General features: G+C 39.7%; 2 protein-coding genes across 5 annotated transcripts in view; one reads left to right on the top strand and one right to left on the bottom strand.

The window, feature by feature from the left end:
* The window catches only part of LOC105470094 (anoctamin 6), a 218,630-nt gene that overhangs the window by 62,469 nt on the left and 136,811 nt on the right, over positions 1 to 19,350 (top strand). Inside the window, exon 1 of one of the 4 annotated variants that reach the window (XM_011721843.3) lies at positions 17,528 to 17,951. The exons of 2 other annotated variants lie outside the window; for them this stretch is intronic. In XM_011721843.3, coding sequence (XP_011720145.2) covers positions 17,813 to 17,951 — 139 coding nt within the window. In that variant the 5' untranslated portion in view covers positions 17,528 to 17,812. Of the gene's footprint in view, positions 1 to 17,527; positions 17,952 to 19,350 lie in introns of those variants that run through there. One more of the 4 variants, XM_011721845.3, reaches the window with a different exon arrangement.
* Positions 15,954 to 16,437, bottom strand: LOC112424643 (small ribosomal subunit protein uS9-like). The gene has a single exon (XM_071071834.1). The coding sequence runs from the start codon at positions 16,335 to 16,337 to the stop codon at positions 16,017 to 16,019; it is 321 nt and encodes a 106-aa protein (XP_070927935.1). The 5' UTR covers positions 16,338 to 16,437; the 3' UTR covers positions 15,954 to 16,016.

Below are 19,350 nucleotides of genomic sequence, written 5' to 3'. Positions count from 1 at the left end.
AGTGGCTTTAAGCAGTTTTCTATTGCCTTCTTGAAATTACCTTCTAACTTGGCCTTCCCCTTTCGCTACTGGCCATTTCTTGATCCTTTACTGGCATTTCTTTCATTACTTGGCCACCTGGGAATGTTGAGAATTCTTCATGCTGTGGTTTAAGCAATACCTCTTCTGTCTACATGCTCATCTATTCCAGGGGCTTTAAATACCATTAATTTGTTGACTCTCCAAGGTATATATCTCCAACACTGAGCTCTTCTGAGTTCTAGACACCGTACCCTCCTCCCTCCTTGACAGCACTCCTGGATGGAGTCTCGTGTTCAGGGAGGAACTCTTGATTTGCTTCCATGTCCCATCTACCCCATCCTGCCTCTCCACTCTGTGTCTTCACCATCTCAGTAAATGGTACCACCATCTTTCAATTTACAAAGTCAGAAACCTGCATATCATCCTTGGTTTCTCTTCTATTGTTCTTCCTCTCCTGCCAGTACTTCTGCCTTCAAAATGATTTTGAATATCTTCTCTGTCTCTACTACTGTCATCTTAGGCCAACTTCATCACCTGGACTTCAACATTAGTCTAATGACTGGGTCTGTTGTTTCCACTCCTGCCACAGAAGTATGCTCTGTGATGCTGTGGTGCCATCCCATTGTTTACCTGTCAGTGCATGGTATGATGGCTCCTGCCTCCTGGTCAGCCTCACTTGTTCCCCAGCCTCTCCTGTCTTCACCGCCCTGCAGTCACACTGATCTTTGATCATATCTTGGCGCACACCAGGATACTTTCTGCTTCAGAACCATTGTCTTGCTTTTTCTTTTTCCTTGCATGCTCTTTTTTTAGCCCTGCATAGCCAACTCCTTCTCATACTTCGGGTCTCAAATATCACCCCTCAGGGAGGCTCCTCTGACCCACCCTACCCGAAATACTTCCATCTCTTAATCTCTGCTATATCAACTTGTTTATTTCCTTCATATCTCCAAGCAGAGTCAGTTATTTTAAAAGTACTTATATTTAGTTTTCATTGTGGAATATAAGCTTCCTAAAAAGGGACATTTTCTGTTTTTTTGTTTTGTTTTGATTTTTTGTTTTGTTTTTTTGTTTTTTGTTTTTTTTTTAATCTGCATCTAGCACGTGCCTGGCATACAGTAGGTGCCAGAACAGTGATTCTTATGTTTATATGTGTTCATGCCATGAGCTCCCCGCCTTTTTTAAGGGCAAAAAAAAAAAAAAAGTTTTTATTTTTGTCAAAGTTTTGCATAGTTAGAATGTTTACATAACTTGAAAATTAAATAATGTTGCAGGTTTTGTTATGAAAACCAGCTGCATCTCCTTTTGTGTTCTCTGTTCCCCAGAGGCCAGGACTTTTAACTGTAGCTGATTCTTTTAGTAATTACCTCTATATCTCTAGTTAACATACTTAAATTATAATTTATCTGTTTTTCAGTTTTAGGCATTATATATTGGTGCAGAAGTATTTAGCTCTTTTTCACCTACTGCAGCCCCCTTCCCTTCTCTTACAAACTTTCCCAACCCCATTCCCTCAATTGTATTGTGTTATAATTTTGGTAAGGTCAATATGCAGTGTTTATTATAACTATGTAATACTTTTTCACAGATGAGCTATATAATATAGTTTGATTACTTTTCCTCTGGAGACTATACAGCAGATACTGATTTTATTAGTTTTTCATATAGTTATGAATAATTCAACCTCACACTTTTACCCAATTGTAAATCTCCTCTCAATGTAATCAGTCATGCATGGAATCCTGTCAAATTCATCCTTTGGGGCAGATTCCTCCCACAGCCTTCTGATCTCCTCCACCCTGCCCAGGTTGGTGTTTAGACCTTGGCCAAGCAAGGGATTCCTTTTCACCACCATTCTGAGGATTCCTTTTGCCTCTCTTGTATTGGAGCCCTACATTTGTGTCTTATTTTTGTTGGTTTACTCTTTTATTTTGGTGGAGCACATTTTCCAGTGTCTTACATAGAAAGGGTTAAAGGCAGGTAATTTTTTTTGAAACTTGCAGGTCTGACAATGCTTGTATTTTTCTCTGGCTTTCAGTTGATAGCTTGACTAAGTATATAATTCAAAGGTGGAAATTATCTGCTCTCAGAATTTTGAAGCCTTCTACTTTCAATAGTTGTTCTTGAAAAGTTCCTGCTATTCTGACTTATGATTCTTTGTATGAAAAACTTTTCCACTCTGAAATTTTGTGGACTTTTTTCTTTGAACTCAGTAGTTAGAAATTCCATAATGATTAGTATAGTGGAAACTCAGTAGACCCTTTCACTGTGGCAAGCCCCACCCAATTCATTGTTTTAAAATAAAAAAAAAATTATTATATGTATTTTTTAGAGATAGGGTTTCGCTCTGTTGCCTAGGTTGGAGTAGGCGGCACAATCATAGCTCATTCCATCCTCAAACTCCTGGCTCAAGCTATCCTTCCCACTCAAACCACCCTCCACCTTGCAGCTAAGACTATATGCATGCACCACACCTGGCTAATTTTTAAATTTTTTTGTAGAGAGAGGGTCTCTTTGTTGCCCAGGCTGGTCTGGAACTCTAGGCCTTAAGTGATCCTCCCCACTTAGCCCCCAGAATGCTGGAATTACAGGTGTGAGCCACCGTGCCCAGCCCCCAACTCCACTTATTTAGGGAAAAAAGTGTCCTTCAGTTTGTTTTCAGTTGTGGGAGAAAGGTGTTCTTTAATTCCTAATCCTTTTCAATTTGGGGAAATTTCTTTGACAGTTATGTGCCTTCCATTTTCTCTAATCCATGAATACATCTGTTATTTGGATATTGACTACCCTGAATTGGTTCTCCAATTTTCCATGTTTCCTATTTTCACCTCTTTTTGCTTAACTTTATTGAACATTTCCTGAATTTTATCTTTCAAGCCTTCTGTTGAGTTTTCAATTTCTGCCATCATTTTAATTTCCAAAAGCTCTTTTTTTACTCTTTGACTATTTTTCTCTTTCTCCCTCTCTCTCGCTGGTAACATCTTGTCCTTATTTCATGTATGCACTTTTCTCAGATCTCTGATGATGCAGGAGGTTTTTGTTGTTTGTTTTAAGCTTCTTTTTCATGTGATTTTTCCCTCTTCACCAAGTTGCTTTGCTGTTTCTCTGTTAGATGCCCTCTTAGTGTCTGGAAAGTCTTGTCCCTTCTGATTTTTGAGTAGCTATCTAGAAAGATAGCTGGAAGTTCTGTAGTAGTGGATGGCATTTGGCAATTATGCACTTCACTTTAGGGTGACATGTCTGGCTGTTTAGGAAACTCCGTTAGTAATTTTAGGCCATCCCTCCACCCACCCACCCACCCCCAAGTTAATCAGACCAAGAGAAAATATATAACCAGTCAGAAAGCTAAGTAGAAGTCTGGGAGTCTCAACATTCAGCAGTAATCGTTTGTGTAATCCGTCTTTTCAGTATGGGATCCCCATCCTTAACCGTGCCTGGTATCCTCCTGTCTGAAGAGCCTCTGTTCACTCTTTCCAGAGAATACATTTCAGGTCTTTTCCTGGGTAGGATGGGGTTGGGAGGCAACCACTTGTCTTCAAGCCATGAGGAAGGGAATCTTGATAAACGGACTTTTGACCATTCTCCTGCCCTACCTTCAGCCCTTAAGAAACAGACTTTTAATAAACAGACTTTTATAAACAGACTTTTAATAAACTCCTTAATAAACAGACTTTTGACCATTTTCCTGCCCTACCTTCAGTCCCACTTTCAGAGGAGCCTGTGCTGCCAGCCTCTTGAGGGCTGATAATTTAAATGAAATTGCTTTGAGGCTTTCCTATTTTAGTACTGAGCTTTCTCCAGTTGGCTAAGTCAGTTGCCGCTTGCCTAACACAATGTCTTCCAAAACTGCGTTACTGTCTCTCCTCCTCTTTTTTCTTTGTCTTTATTGGTTTATGTTCTGGTAGTACTTGAGGAGGGGACAGAGCTAAATGCATATATTCAATCTTCCATCTTTAAATAAAGTTTCACCGACATGAGTTTTTAATTGCTTACAAGGCATTTGATCACACTTGTGAAACAAATATCCGTGTGATCTGTGAGTCCCCATTTCACCGTAATTCATTTGTTACATTGTGGGGCGAGTACGTGGAAAGCCCCTGGATCAGTGGTTAGGACACTTGGGTTCCATTCCCAGATTTGCTGCAGACTCTTTAATCCTGGGCATCCTGCCTTGTCATTATTTCCGTTCTATAAGACTAGGGAATTGAAAAATGATTTTAAGATCTCTTTTTACCCATAGATTTATTTCCAAGGGGCTGAGATAATTGCGTGTAACTGCACACCAGAATAGGAAACAGAGTTGTGGCAGCCAATTGAAGAAATGTGAAGTTAAGTTTCTCCTTGTATTTTTTTAGTCAGTCTCAGTAATTCTGACATTTTCAAAGTCAAGTAAAATTGCAACCCACATTTCCTGAACAAGAGCTGTTAAAAGGTTAAAAATTGTGAATTTTTTTCCTCTGGGCTATTTTCAGCTGATAAGAGTTCAGCTCCAAAGCACACTTGGATTCATGTTCTCAATAGCCAGATAAAATGTTAGTTTTGAACAGAAGAACAGGAAAGATTAATAGAGAAAGAGGTCTATTTTTTCCCCTTTTGCCCTCTGGCAGGGAATGGCCATCCTGGGAGCACCCTTCAGGAAATGTGTCCTTTCCATCAAAGCCATGTTTGAAGAGATAATACGCCCATCTCTGTATATTTTTTTTTCTCTTTTCTAAGTTGCTGCTTCTCAGCTGGATGGAAAGACAAAGTAGACATGGCTTGTCACCATGACTTTGAGTGACGAGTGTGATCACTAACCCAGTGTGCTCAGCTGTGGTCAGTACAATGACTGAGGAGAAAATGTGGTTGTGAGGTCAGTGACCCTGTGGCCTACAGACCAAAGGGCAGTGCTTCACAAATTGCCGCATACATGGGACCCAACCCCTCACCAATTCCAGCACCGAATCTCCATCAGTCAAGGTATAGGAATCATTTTGCATAGTTCCCCCAGTTATTGTTATACATTTGATTCTTGCACTGATTCTGGGAAGCCATTGCCTTAGGGACAGAAAGCCAAAAAGAAAATTGGAGTCTTGAATATTTACAGAGCTCAGAAGAAAAACCCAGCAGAATGGAAACTGAGCCTGGCACACCGAGTCAGCGGATGCTGTCCTATCAATCGTAGAAACTGTTTCAGGCTCTCACTGCCTTCCTCTACTCCACACCCTCTTGGCCTCTCAGGAGATCATTTTCTTAAATCAGAAAGGAAAGGAAACCTGCAGGGGCTACTGCCTCAACGTCTTTTATCTCCCTCCCTCCAAAAGTACATATACATTGTGTGCGTGTAAGTTGTATTATATATGTATTTTATATATATAACAAATATATGTATTATATTTTATATGTAATGCATATATAAACGCATGTTTACATTCATCTTTGCTTCTCCCATCTGTCATCTTTCTGATAAATGTTAATGCCTTCACCTATGCCTCTCTCCATCAGTGATCCTCCTGTGTTTTTCTTTCACTCTTTTCCATTAACATGTGTGTATGTGTATGTGTGAGTGAATAGGTAATATGAATACAAGTTTAATCTTATAAAACAAGGCCCAAAAGATGAACAAAAATATACCTTCCTCAACCCTACCGTATTTATTCATTCAGTAAATATGTATTAGGGTCAACTGTGTGCAAAGAGTCTGGCTAACTACTGAGGTTCTACAGCAGACTAAATAGGTACAGCTCCTGTTCTCATGATGCTTGTAGTCTCTTTTTAACCAGGCTTCTTTAAAAATCATTGGTCTTATCTTATTTTTTCCCATGTTATTCCATTTTTGTGTTGCTATAAAGGAATACCTCTGACTGGGTAATTTATAAAGAAAATAAGGTTATTTTGGCTGACAGTTCTGCAGGCTATACAGGAAGTGCCCTGTTGGCATCAGCTTCTAGGAGGGCCTCAGGGATCTTACAATCATGGCGGAAGGGGAGGCAGCGTGTCACATAGCAAAAGGGAGGAGCAAGAGAGGAGAATACCACACTCTTTTAAAACAGCCAGATCTCATGTGAACTGAGCAAGAGCTCATAAGCATGGGGATGGTGCTAAGCCATTCATGAGAGATCTACCCCCATGATCCATTACCTCCCACTAGATGCTGCATCCAACATTCGGGATTACATTTCGACATGAGATTTGAAGGAGACAAACAGCCAAACCATATCATTCCCCATTACAGAAATAACATCTGTTTGTTATCTTAAATTTGAAAGTGGTTTCCTAATGGGAAGCTATTAAAGTATTTAAAGCATTAAAGTACTGGGTCAGAATTTTATTTTCAAAGGTTACTTTGGCTGCTGAAAAGGTAAGTGATTAAAAGGGGATGAAAGTTGCTGGCAGGTGGGCGGTCAGGAGGTTGGTGCAACAGTCTCAATAACAGATGAGAGGAGCTTGGCAGGATGAGATGAAGAGAGGAAGACAGTCAAGAACTCTTCAGCACCATAGGAGAGTGAATGTTTGGCTATGGGGGATGCAGAAGGGAGGCTAGTCAAGGATGAAGGGAGGCTAGTCAAGGATGGCTTGACCATCCAAATAAGAGGGAGTGCCATTTATGCAGACAGGAAATACTGAAGAACAGCTTTGATTGTGTTTGTGGTTGAGGGGGAAGCATAAGTCCTGTGTGAATACAGAGTCTAAGATGCCTGGGACATTTCCAAGAGAAGATGTTGCATAGGCAGTTGGATACATGCATCTGTGGCTCAGAAGAGATGGCTGAAATAGAGCAATGCATTTGGAACCTTTAGTCTGCATGTGTTAACAGTTGCCAGCAGACAAATTAAAGAGGAGCAGGGCTTGGATGGAACCCTGCATAGTTTCAGAAGTCAGGGCACAGTCAGGGAGGAGGCACCAATGGAGGAAATCAGAGAAATGGAAGACCCTCTAAGAGAATGAAACCAAGAGGAGAGAGTCTTTGAAAAGAAGTCATGGACAGCCATGTCAAAGCTCATTGAGATGTCAAGTAAGGCAAAAATGTAAAGCAGGCATTAGGTTTAAGAGCAGCATGCAAGTCACTATGGACCTTAGAGCCGGCTGGTGACTGATGGAGGCTGAGTCCATAGTAGAGGAGTGCCAGCGTACTTTGACTCTTACCAGTAGTAGTAAGGACTATGTTATAATGCAATAGGTGCAGTGGAAAGGCTGATTAAGGTTGTTTTAACTTTTTTGATAACCTTTTATCTTTATTGTTTTATTCTGATTACAAAGCAATATATTTTATGATGAGTCGTTGTAAATGTTCTAAACATTAAAAAGTACAACTGAGAATCATCTCCATATTTGCATTCTCTCATATATAGCCACTGTTAATAGTTTGAGGTGTATCCTTCAAGATTTTTCTGTACATGTGCTATCACTCGCTCTCTCATACACACTTACATTACAAAAATTGGCTTTATTGCTATGTAGTCTGCCAAAGTTTGTGTTTTTGTTCTGTACATTATAGACATGTTACTCCCTAAAGTAAACACATACTATTCTATTGTGCTGTAGTGTTGTCTGGATATTTTAGTTTTACTTAGAAATTTTGGTGTCTCTCATAATGTTACACTCAACATCTTAATGTGCTTATGCATATTTATATCTTTCCAAATGTGTACGGGAATTAAGTAGAATTTGCAAGGTCAAATTGTAGGCACATTTAACATTTTGACAGTGCTACATTTCCTAAGGAGGGGCTTTTTACTTTTTTAAGATGGAGTAAATCTGAACATGAAAAATGTTGACAAAGGTGAAAATGAAACATAAGTTGAAGTCACAGTAAAAAGTGCTGTGTAATCTATAGCAAGAAGTCTTGTGGGAATGGGAGCCATGGCTTAGGAGGAGGCTTTGGGCTATGATCAGAGGGGATACGCCACCTCTCCCATGAAGAGGAGTGGGTAGATAGGACAGAGTGGGGAAAGGCAAGGTCCTCAGTTACTGCTATATTTCCAGAGCTTGCCCATTGCTAACATGTTTAGCAAGAGTGCCACAAACATGTATTGGTTGAAGGAATAAATATAATTTGGTTGATTCAGTTATATAATGTTTCCATGTAATAGCATCTATTTTTTCTACTCTGTCTATATAATGGGAGCTAAGATTTCCTACTGAAACTACTGAAGGAAGAGTTAGATTTAAAAGGCCCTTCTTACTTAGTGAACCCAGCTGGTAAAGTCAGACAGGACTTACAGTCTAAGCGTTTCTCATCTTCCTTTCCAATCAGCCTGCAGGGCCTGTTGATTCTAATACCTTAATGTCACTGGAATCCATCTATTTCTGTTTGTCCCCACTCCCACCATCACTGTTATTCCAGGCTGGGTTTTCCTATCACAACAACCTTTTAGATTGTCTCTTACTTCCTCTTATGCATCTGTCAGGACATGGTTTAGGGGTGTCAAGGCCGAAGGAAAACTTCCCCTTGGCTTTCTGAAGGTTTGCTGAAAATTACTGACAAGAGGCAGATTAATAGGAGAAAAGGCATACACATTTATTTGATCATGGTTTTAGATGATATGGAAACCTTCAGAATGAAGACCCGAAGATACAGGGGAAATTGTCCATTTTTATGCTTAGATTCAACAAAGTATAGACAGCCATGTAGAAACACAATTGGATAAAAGGGTCTGATCTAATGTGAATAGGCAGAGTGAGGAAACCCAGCAGGGCCTCAAGATGCTGCTTGACCTCTCTGAGCAGCATTCCTTCCTTCTGGGTAAGACTTTCTGGAATGTGGATTTTATGACCTACAGTCAAACAATGGAGAACAGATAAGTACTTTGTGGCCAGATTCTTCTGGCCAGAATTTCTTTTTTTTTTTTTTTTTTTTTTTTTTTTTTTTTTTGAGACAGAGTCTCGCTCTGTCGCCCAGACTGGAGTGCAGTGGCCATATCTCAGCTCACTGCAAGCTCCGCCTCCCGGGTTCACGCCATTCTCCTGCCTCAGCCTCCCGAGTAGCTGGGACTACAGGCACCCGCCACCTTGCCCAGCTAGTTTTTTGTATTTTTTTTTTTAGTAGAGACGGGGTTTCACCGTTTTAGCCAGGATGATCTCGATCTCCTGACCTCGTGATCCGCCCGTCTCGGCCTCCCAAAGTGCTGGGATTACAGGCTTGAGCCACCGCGCCCGGCCCAGAATTTCTTTATCTCTACCTTTCTGTATAATTTTGTAAAAAATCCCTCAAAAGGAATTCTGGCTTCTAGACCCACCTTCTAGTTTCTGTGGCCAGCCTCAGAGGAGAATGGAATTGAGAGACAGGCGGGCAGGAGAAGGTCAGAGAAAAACTTTTGCTTCTGAGGCTGCTGCTAAGGCCTTTATTTTAAAAGGGGTGTTGTTGCTGATGTCCAACAGCGGCTACCTCCTCCACCTCCCAGCCAGGCTGCTTTAGGAGTCTCTTCTTGGGCTTCCCCAGCCCTGTGCAGGCATCTGTTCTCCCCAGATGGTCACTGGTATGTTTTATTTACCTAAAGCCTTCACACATAAATACCTTAGTGACTGTTTTCGTGTATCTAAGACCTACTGAATGTTTAGCTCATCCTGCATGCTAAGTAAATGATAGTTATTATGTGTGAATGTCTGATGCCTGTATAAATTTGGCACATGAAAGGACAAGGACAGAAGCAGGCCTCAGATGAAACCACAAAGGACCAGTAATTTAAGACATTTAATCCTGGAACAAGCCTCAGGATTATTACTCCCTAGGGAGGGGCAATCTGAGTTATATGTCCTTTCTATTATTTCTATAATTAACATGTTAAGTGCATATTTAAGAAATTTCAAGTAGTTTGAATCTCTAAGATGATTTATCTATATTCAGATAATCTGTTTATTTTGTAAGATCTCAACTAAAGAACTAAATTGTGATATTTTCTAGAGTAAAAATGCTTGAATTTCCTTAGCTACGCCTGGCCACCTGGAGAATATAATCACATGATTGAGGTCTGCATTGGGATTCTAGAAGAAATGGCCTTCACAGACCTATTAAATACAGAACTTCCCAGTTTGGAGGCAGTGTTCCTGCCTGCCATCCATCACCACACCCCACCCCATCTACTGGGGAGAGTAGTAGGAAGTAGTTACCAACTAGCAACTGAGTATAATTTCAAGTTACAGAATCAACTATCGAAGTATAATGAAAGAAGAGACATGAGGAGTTGATTATTTGTGGAGAAAGCAGCATAGATTCAAGCCCCTTATAAAAGTTGTATATTCAGAGTTGAGAAATACTGCAGTAAAAAGGCTACCAAGGCCAGGTGCGGTGGCTCACGCCTGTAATCCCAGCACTTTGGGAGGCTGAGGCAGGCGAATCACAAGGTCAGGAGATCACCAACATGGTGAAACCCCATCTCCACTAAAATACAAAAAATTTGCCAGGCATTGTATTACGCACCTGTAGTCTCAGCTACTTGGGAGGCTGAGGAGCTACTTGGGAGGCTGAGGCAGGGGAATTGCTTGAACCCAGGAGGCGTAGGTTGCAGTAAGCCAGGATCACGTCACTGCACTCCAGCCTGGCAACAGAGCAAGACTCAGTCTCAAAAAAAAAAAAAAAAAAAAAAAAAGCCATCACAGCTGCTACCCCTTCAGCAGTAAGAGAATGGCTGGGGGCCGATCTGGATGTCCTGCTTCTGAAAAGTTACCTGAGGCTACTGGGCTGTGGAAGGCTGAACAAGAATAAGGCTTCTACTGATAGGGTTGTTCTTGACTCCTTTCATCGTTTTACCTCTGAGCAGTGGCAGCACGGTGGGCAGTGGCTGGGTATGAATTTATTTATACTTTTTTTAAGAGAGATCTCATCGTGTTGCCTAGGCTGGACTTGAACTCCTGGGCTCAAGCAATCCTCCTGTCTCAGCCTCCTGAGTAGCTGGGACTATAGGTGCGTATCACCACACCCAACTTGAATATGAATTAAAATAATCTTAACCGTAAAGGCATTCAGTTATATTTGGTCTAAAATAATACCCTGAACTAATAAAACATCCATCCAGAAGGAATTTTTATTGTTTCAGTCCATTATTTAACCGATGACTTAAAAAATATCCATACATTCAAGATTTAAGTAGGGGGTATGATTTAGAAATATAACAGAATGCATAAAAATGGAATTTAGATAGAGCTAATGTGTTTTTCTCCCCACTTTCAGTATTAGACCAAATTTACATACGGTTTTCCGTATCTTCAGTGTGACGTAATATTTAATAAACTATCATCAGCAACTTTATTTCTTAACAGCTATCTTCCTAAAGCTGTATACCCCTCTTTTAAAAATGAAAAGAATGTCAGGCAGGCTTAAGCATGACATTTTTTTCCCCTCTCATTTGCAATACAAGTAGCTAATGTTTGTCAAATGTTCATTATGTGTAAGTAACCAGACTAAACACTTTATGTGTCACAACTCATTTTATCCTCAAGACAACCCTGAGGGAGAAATACGATTCACATTTTCCAGGTGCAGACACTGAGGGGGATGGAAGGTTGAATGATCTGAGCTCCCGTGGTTAGGAAGTGGTAGGTCTGGGATTTGCATTCAGGTCTGTCTTACTGCAGCAGCCAGCCTTATATTAGTTATGCATTCATTTGGTCAGTCATTCAACAGATTAATGGTGGAGCACCTAACATGGCCCGGAACTATCCTAGGTGGTTGGGATTCAGCCGTGAACAAGGTGAGATCTCTACTCTTATGGAGCTTACATACCTAATATGTAATTACTAATGAAGTGCTAAAGGAAAGTACAGCAGGGCAAGGTAACAGAATGGTGGCTCTACTCTGGGGCTGCTTAAATTAGGATTTCAGGGACAACCTCTCTGAGATGGGGATATTGAACAGAGAGCTGAATAATGTGGGAGAGAACGCTACCTAAGACTGAGGGGGCAGTGTAATATAGCGGTTAAAAGCATAACCTGTGAGCTCCTGGGTTCAAATTTTGATTCCACTGTTCATTAGCTGTGTGATCTTATGCAAAATACCTGACTTCTCCATGCCTCTTCATCAGTGATATGAAGGTAACTGTTGTACTTTTCTTACCTTGCAGAATTGTTGTGAGAATGAAATGCGTTCGTATATGAAAAGGACTTAGCTGTAGAATAGACACTGGAATCTATTGCACACTCTTAAATGTGAGCTGTATTATCTATAGAAGCCCTATGGGAATGGTGAAAAGTAGCTGGCTTCTGGGTAGGTTTTGAAAATTTGGCGGACAGGATTTACTGAGAAATTGGATGTGGGAGAATAAAGAAAAGGAGTCACGGATGACGTCAGTAATTTTGGTCTGGTTAATTTGGTGAATTTGGGGGCATTTACTGAGTGGGAAAGGCAAGGTATAGCAAACCTCTTTTGAGGGGAAGACACAGTGGAGGGTAGATATGTTAAAACTGGGATGCTTCTTGATATGTTTGTCTTTTGTTGTTCATTGTAGAACATTTGGAAAACATCAAGTATTAAGATAATAAAGATCACCTGACATCCCACTACTTATCCTTTTGCTTACATTTTTTCCCCCATACAAGTCTTAGATCATATAATACATAACAGTTTTTAAAATTATATACCCTTCAGTTTATTGGAAAATGGTTCATGGCAAGGGGGAGAGTTAAAGTATAGGTAAGATGATCAAAGCCCCAGTACCACAAGAGGCCCCTCCCCCTGTCAAATGGTCATTATGGACTGAAGCCTCACAAGAGCTCTCCGTAAGGACAGAGAGCATGTAGCAGATCTCATTCCTGCTCACCCATCTAAGAAAGCACCTATCGCCTGGTACAGCCTAGCCTACAACAGCTAAAAGATTATTTTTTTAAAGCTACACTTTTTTGTGTGTGGTACTAAAATACACATAATCTAAAACTTACCATTTTAACTATTAAGTGTGTAGTTCAGCTCTTAAAAGCATTAAGTACATTCACGTTTTTGTGCAACCATCACCACCATCCATCTCCACAATCATTTTCATATTGCAAAAGGTTGTTACTGAAACTACCAATTAAACAATAACTCCCCATTTCCCCTTGTCCTGGCAGCCTCCATTCTATTTTCTGTCTCTGTGAAGATGCCTATTCTAAGTACCTCATATATGTGGAATCCTACATTCTTTGTCCTTTTGTGACTGGTTTATGTTACTTAACCTGATGTCCTCAAGATTAACCTATGTTGTAGCATATGTTTGAATTTTCTTCCTTTTTAAAGCTGAATAATACTCCATTATATGTTTTGTTACCCATTCATCAGTCAGTGGACACTCGAATTGCTATTATAAATGTTGCTATGAACATGGGTGTCCAAATATCTGTTTGAACTCCTACTTTTAATTCTTTTGGGTATATATTATAATGTATAACATTTTATAATCTACTTTTTCACATAGAGATATATTGCTGAAATTTTCTGTTGTGAATAGTCTTCTATAAATTATTTTAAATAATTGTATTATATATAATCATATAGCTGTATCCTAACTGATTTAAGCAATCAAGTATTTCCTAGAAGTAGAATTATAAGATCAAAGGATATGAATTATTTTATATTATTTATTTATTTTTTTATTTTTTTGAGACATGGTCTCACTCTGTCTCCCAGACTAGAGTGCAGTGGTGCAATCTCAGCTCACTGCAACCTTCACCTCCCAGGTTTTCAAGCTATGCTCCTGCCTTACCTTCCTGAGTAGCTCAGATTACAGGTGCCTGCCACCACACCCAGCTAATTTTTGTATTTTTTCCGGTAGAGACAGGGTTTCACCATGTTGGTCAGGCTGGTCTCAAACTCTTGACCTCAGGTGATCCACCCGCCTCGGCCTCCCAAAGTGCTGGGATTACAGGTGTGAGCCACCACGCCCGGCTGGGTATGAATAATTTTAAAGCTTTTGCTATACTCACCAAATTGCTACCCAGAAAGCTTATACCACCCCACACTGCCAATATGTGTTTATTCCCAGCACCTTTGCTAATATTAGCTATTAATGACTATTTTCTGTTCATTTGGATAATTAAAAGTGGTATATCAATTCTGATTTTCCTTTTATCCAAATTTAGGATTTACTTTCTGGATTAGAGTTTATTTGTAGCTGATCACTGGGGGAAATACTGATTTGGTAAATACTCAATTTGTGAGATGATTAGAGGAAATGAGACCCTGTGGGGTCTTTCCCTTTTCCAGCCAGTTAGTTTTTCCTTCGAAGGTAATTGGCCAACCTTTTGCTCTGTGTGTATATGACAAGCAGCTATACTGAGGTTTTGTGTAATCTGTTATTGGATGCTGAATATATTCTTAGTTGTTACAGGTTCACAATTCCTTAGAATTCAAACATCCATAAAGTGCTGAAAAAAATTTTCTGGCAATTCATTTGGTTATAAAATTTGACAGAGCTGAATTCATTTGATGTAGCTATCTGACCTCAGCCAGCACAAGACTATGTACATTTTTAGTGTCTTCCCCCTCATATGAATATTTATATTATCTGGCTGCAAAATATGAATGTGTTTGGGTAAGATGTGCTGTTCCAGACTTCACTGGGAATGCATTAGTAGTGGAGACAATATATACATGTAAAAGTTTTTTTTTTTTTTTTTTAATTCTGAAAAATTCTGAATTCTGAAACACTAGGTTTTGACATCACAGATTTTGGATAAGGTCATGTGAACCTATAGCGGTTTTTTATTTTTCTTTCATTTTTATGTTCTCGTTCCTTCTGGGCAGCAAAAACTGGTTTTGAAATCAGGCCTACTCTGATAAGTTAAGCATGAAGTTATGACTCAAATGTGCTTTGAGCTGAAAGACAATAGGAATTTAAAAGTGGTGTCTTCTTTCATCCCCAGGACATGTGCAATCACTATAATCTGGGAACTGACAGGTCAGTGACTAGAACCAAGTTTCAGCTAAGCCATAACCAGTTGCAAACCCAGGATAATGTTGAACTGCAAGCCCTGAGGGTCTTAGGAGACCTGAACCAGTTAGACTGTGAAGCAACAGTAGTAGCGTTCCAAGATGTTATTGGAACATATTTCTACAGTTAATACTGTTTGTCCTTTATAGAATATTAGCTGTCTAAGCCAGGCTTTTAAAATACCAAATTGGCAAAAACATTACTCTTCAGCTATATATTTTTAATGGTAAATCTAACTTTTAAAAAATCTGTTTATTAAATGCTAAAAGTTGCAGAAATGAAAAAGCAGATCCACAATTTCATATGAGATTGCAAGTGGTCCAGATAGCCAAAACAATTCTGAAAAAGAATAAAGTCAGAGGATTCATGCGTTCTGATTTCAAAACTTAATGACAAAGCTATACTAATCGAAATAGTGTGGTCTTGGGTACAGCTAGATATATAGACCAATGGAATAGAATCAAGAGTCCAGAAATAAACTCACATGTTTATGGCCCAACTGCTTTTTGGAAAGGATGCCAAATACACTCAATGAGGAAAGAAGAGTCACTTCAATAAATGATGCTGCGACAACTGGATTTCCACATGCGAAAAGAACAAAGTTCAATCTCACCTCACGTCATACACAGAAATTAACTCAAAATGGTTTAACCCAAATACAAGAGCTAAATTCATGAAGAAAACATAAAAGAATAGCCGGGCATGGTGGTGCATGCCTGTAATCCCAGCTATTTAGGAGGCTGAGGCAGGAGAATCATTTGAACCTGGGAAGCGGAGGTTGTAGTGAGCCGAAGTCGCACCATTGCACTCCAGCCTGGGCAACAAGAGTGAAACTCCATCTCAAAAATAAACAAACAAAAGAAAACATAAAGGAAAATCTTTATGACCTTGGATTTGGCAGTGGATTCTTAGATATAACATCAAAAACATATACAAAGAATTAAAAATAGATAACAGGACTTGACAAAATTAAAAATTTGGGGGCATCAAGGGATATTAAAGTGACGGCAGCTTCAGAATGGGAGAAATATTTGGGAATCAGGTATCTGATAAGTCTTTTTGTTTTTTTTCCTCAAAAACTGTTTATTATACAGGTGAATTTTGATAGTCATGATGGGCTTATCGGTAGGATTTCTGGTAGCGAGCACGGGCACCAGGGCCTCCAAACTTTTTGGACTCGCAGCAACGGGGATCAGCTACCAGCAGGGTCCGGTCATACTGGATGAGGATGTCTTTGATCTCCTTCTTGGAAGCCTCATCCACATATTTCTGGTAATAGGCCACCAGGGCTTTGGAGATGGACTGACGGATAGCATAAATCTGGGCCACGTGACCACCACCCTTCACACGGACACGGATGTCCACACCAGCAAATCGCTCCTTGCCGAGAAGCAGAACTGGCTCCAGCAGCTTGTATTGTAGCGTGCGCGGCTCAATCATCTCCAGGGGCCGCCCGTTCACCTTGATGAGACCATTGCCGCGTTTGCAGTGCGCCACAGCTGTGGCTGTGTTCTTGCGTCCGAAGACCTGCACCGACTGCAGCGGTGATTTTTATAAGCAAAATTTGCAGCTCACATTGAACAGAATTCACTCGGCTGCGACCGAGGACGAGAGAACCTAACCGCGCGGCGCTGCAACCGGAAAAGGCCTGATAAGTCTTTAATGTCCAGAATATATAAATAACTCCTGAGCACAACAAAAAGACAGACTCAGTTGGAAAACGGGCAAAGGACTTGAGCATTTTTGACGTTTTTCCAAAGAATATGTACAGATATCTAATAGCACATGAGGGAATGCCCAACAGCATTCACCATTAGGGAAGTGAAAATCAAAACCACAATACCACTTTACACCTACCGGGATGGCTGCTATTTTTTTAAAAAATCAAATAAGAACACACAAAATAATAAGTGTTGGTGAGTATGTAGAGAAATTAGAACCCTCATACATTGCTGATGGAACTGTAAAATGGTGCAGGCATTGTGAAAACAATTTGGCAATTCCTTAAAAAGCAAACATAATTACTGTATCATCCACAATTCCAAATCCTAGATATACACCCAAAAGAATTGAAAACAGGGACTCAGATACTTGTATAACAGTACCCGTTGCAGCATCATTCACAATAGCCAAAAGGTGGAAACAATCTCGGTGTCCATCTACAGATGAATGGGGTAAACACAGTGTAGTATATCTGTACAATGAAATACTATTCCGTCATAAAAAGGAACAAAGTTCTGATATATGCTACAACTTAGATATACCTTGAAAACATTATACTAAGTGAAATAAGCCAGAAACAAAAGGACAAATATTGTATAACTCTGTTTATATGAAATATATTAAATAGGCAAATTCATAGAGATAGAAAAAAGATTAGAGATAACTAGGGACGGGGGAAAAGGAGTAGGAGAAATGGGGAATTCCTGCTTAATGGTTAGAGTTTCTGGGGTGATCAGAAATGTTTTAGAAATAGTGGTGATGGCTGTGCAACATTGTGAATGTAATTATTGCCACTAAATTATGTGTTTAAAATGGCTAAAGGGGCAAACTTTATGCTTATATGTTATGTTACTGCAATAAATATTTTTTAAGATGGTAAGAGAACTAATGAATTAACGGTGAATCTGGTAGGTTTGCAGTGTATGTCGAGTTTTTCTATAAAAGCATTAGGTTAAAGCATTAAGCAGTTGTGTGTGAGAATCAATAATGTGATAGTTGTTTCCAGCTCTTCCGAAGGACGCATGTTTAACTTCTAGATGTATTTTTAGAGCCGTACTGTTGGGGCAGAGGAGGCTTGTGGGAATAGGGGAAGAGTTCATAAGCTGAGCTGAAACAACACCAAACATGGAAATGTTACAAGGTGGAGAAATTGTGCTTACTGAAACTCTTCTCAGAAATGTTGCTGTTTGTGGATGATAGAAATCTTCAGAGTTGTCACTAAAGGTAGAGGTAGGAGGGTGAGAAGCGTCAAGAACTCACTGAATTGTCCATTCCCCCTTTTGTTCTGCTGTGGAATGTTTTGTGCTGCTGGTAAGAACATGTTCCTATTTGGTGAGTTGCTGGAACAGTGAGCAGTGGGCAGAATGAAGGGGAGGCTCCTTTTTTATAAATATTGTCCAAATATTTGATGAGTATTTGGTCTTGAAAGGAAACTATGTTATTAGTCTGCTTTGTGTGTGTGTGTCACAGTATAGTGCAATGCAATATGGTTCTGGAAATAGAAGCACTCTCTTATTATCTAAGCAATTACATTTTGAGGAATTGAAGAGCACTAGTAACTGTACTGGAGTGACAAATTTATAATTAATTTCATCATTTGTTTATTTTCTCATTTATTGAGCATCTATTATATGCAAGGTATTGTTTCAGGTTCTCGGAATATAGAGTTGAATAAGACAATGGCTTGCCCTCTAGGAGCTCATGGACTAGTGGAGAAGAAAAACAATGACCATACAGTGTGATAAGAAGGATCAACACCTATCTTTTCCCCAGATTTTATCTTCTGTAGTGGTGGGCAATTGTCAAAAAGTAACCATGTGATAATTTTGAATTCTGTTCAATGTGAGCTGCAAATTTTGCTTATAAAAATCACTCTTTAAAAAAAAAAAAACCTTTTTCCTATAACTGGATGTCCTGTAACTGGATGTCCAACTGAAAAAATACTATAGTTTAGTTTAGTTTAGTTTTTTGAGACAGCGTCTCTGTCGCCAGGCTGGAGTGCAGTGGCACGATCTCAGCTCACTGTAAGCTCCACCTCCTGGGTTCACACCATTCTCCTGCCTCAGCCTGCTGAGTAGCTGGGACTACAGGTGCCCACCACCATGCCTGGCTAATTTTTTTTTTTTTTTTTTTTTGTATTTTTAGTAGAGATGGGGTTTCACCATGTTCGCCAGGATGGTCTCGATCTCCTGACCTTGTGATCCACCCATCTCGGCCTCCCAAAGTTCTGGAATTACAGGCATGAGCTACTGCACCCGACCAGAATACTGTATTTTAATAGCCGATAATGCAATGCTTGAGTTTTTGGCTCCACCTATAATAATATGGCAGGTTTTACTAGACATCCAAATTAGTGCTATAGGAGCATGAAGTGGAGGCAAGTAACTTAACCTGGCACATAAGCAGTAACATTGAAATAAAAATTTGAAGAAAGAGTAACACGGGATATGGGAGTATGCATTCCAGATAGGTAGAAAATACTTAAGATGAGGTTGAAATTAAGAAGGTTATAATTTAGTGACTTACCAAAATACTGGTTTTGAAGGAAAGAGAAAGGTTAAGAATGGCTCCCCCTTTTGGATTGGGGAATTGAACTGATGATAATACATTATTCAAGAAGGGTAGCACAGCGAAGGGGAACCTTTGAGGAAAAGCAGTTTTTACTGGAATGCAGAGAGAATATTTATTAATTTTCTGAATTGCCAAATGTATAGTACTGGACCCTGGCCAT

The sequence above is a fragment of the Macaca nemestrina genome, chromosome 10 (genome assembly GCF_043159975.1).
Source record: "Macaca nemestrina isolate mMacNem1 chromosome 10, mMacNem.hap1, whole genome shotgun sequence".
NCBI classification, from domain to species: Eukaryota; Metazoa; Chordata; class Mammalia; order Primates; family Cercopithecidae; genus Macaca; species Macaca nemestrina.
This window is presented reverse-complemented; position numbering and strand designations above follow the sequence as displayed.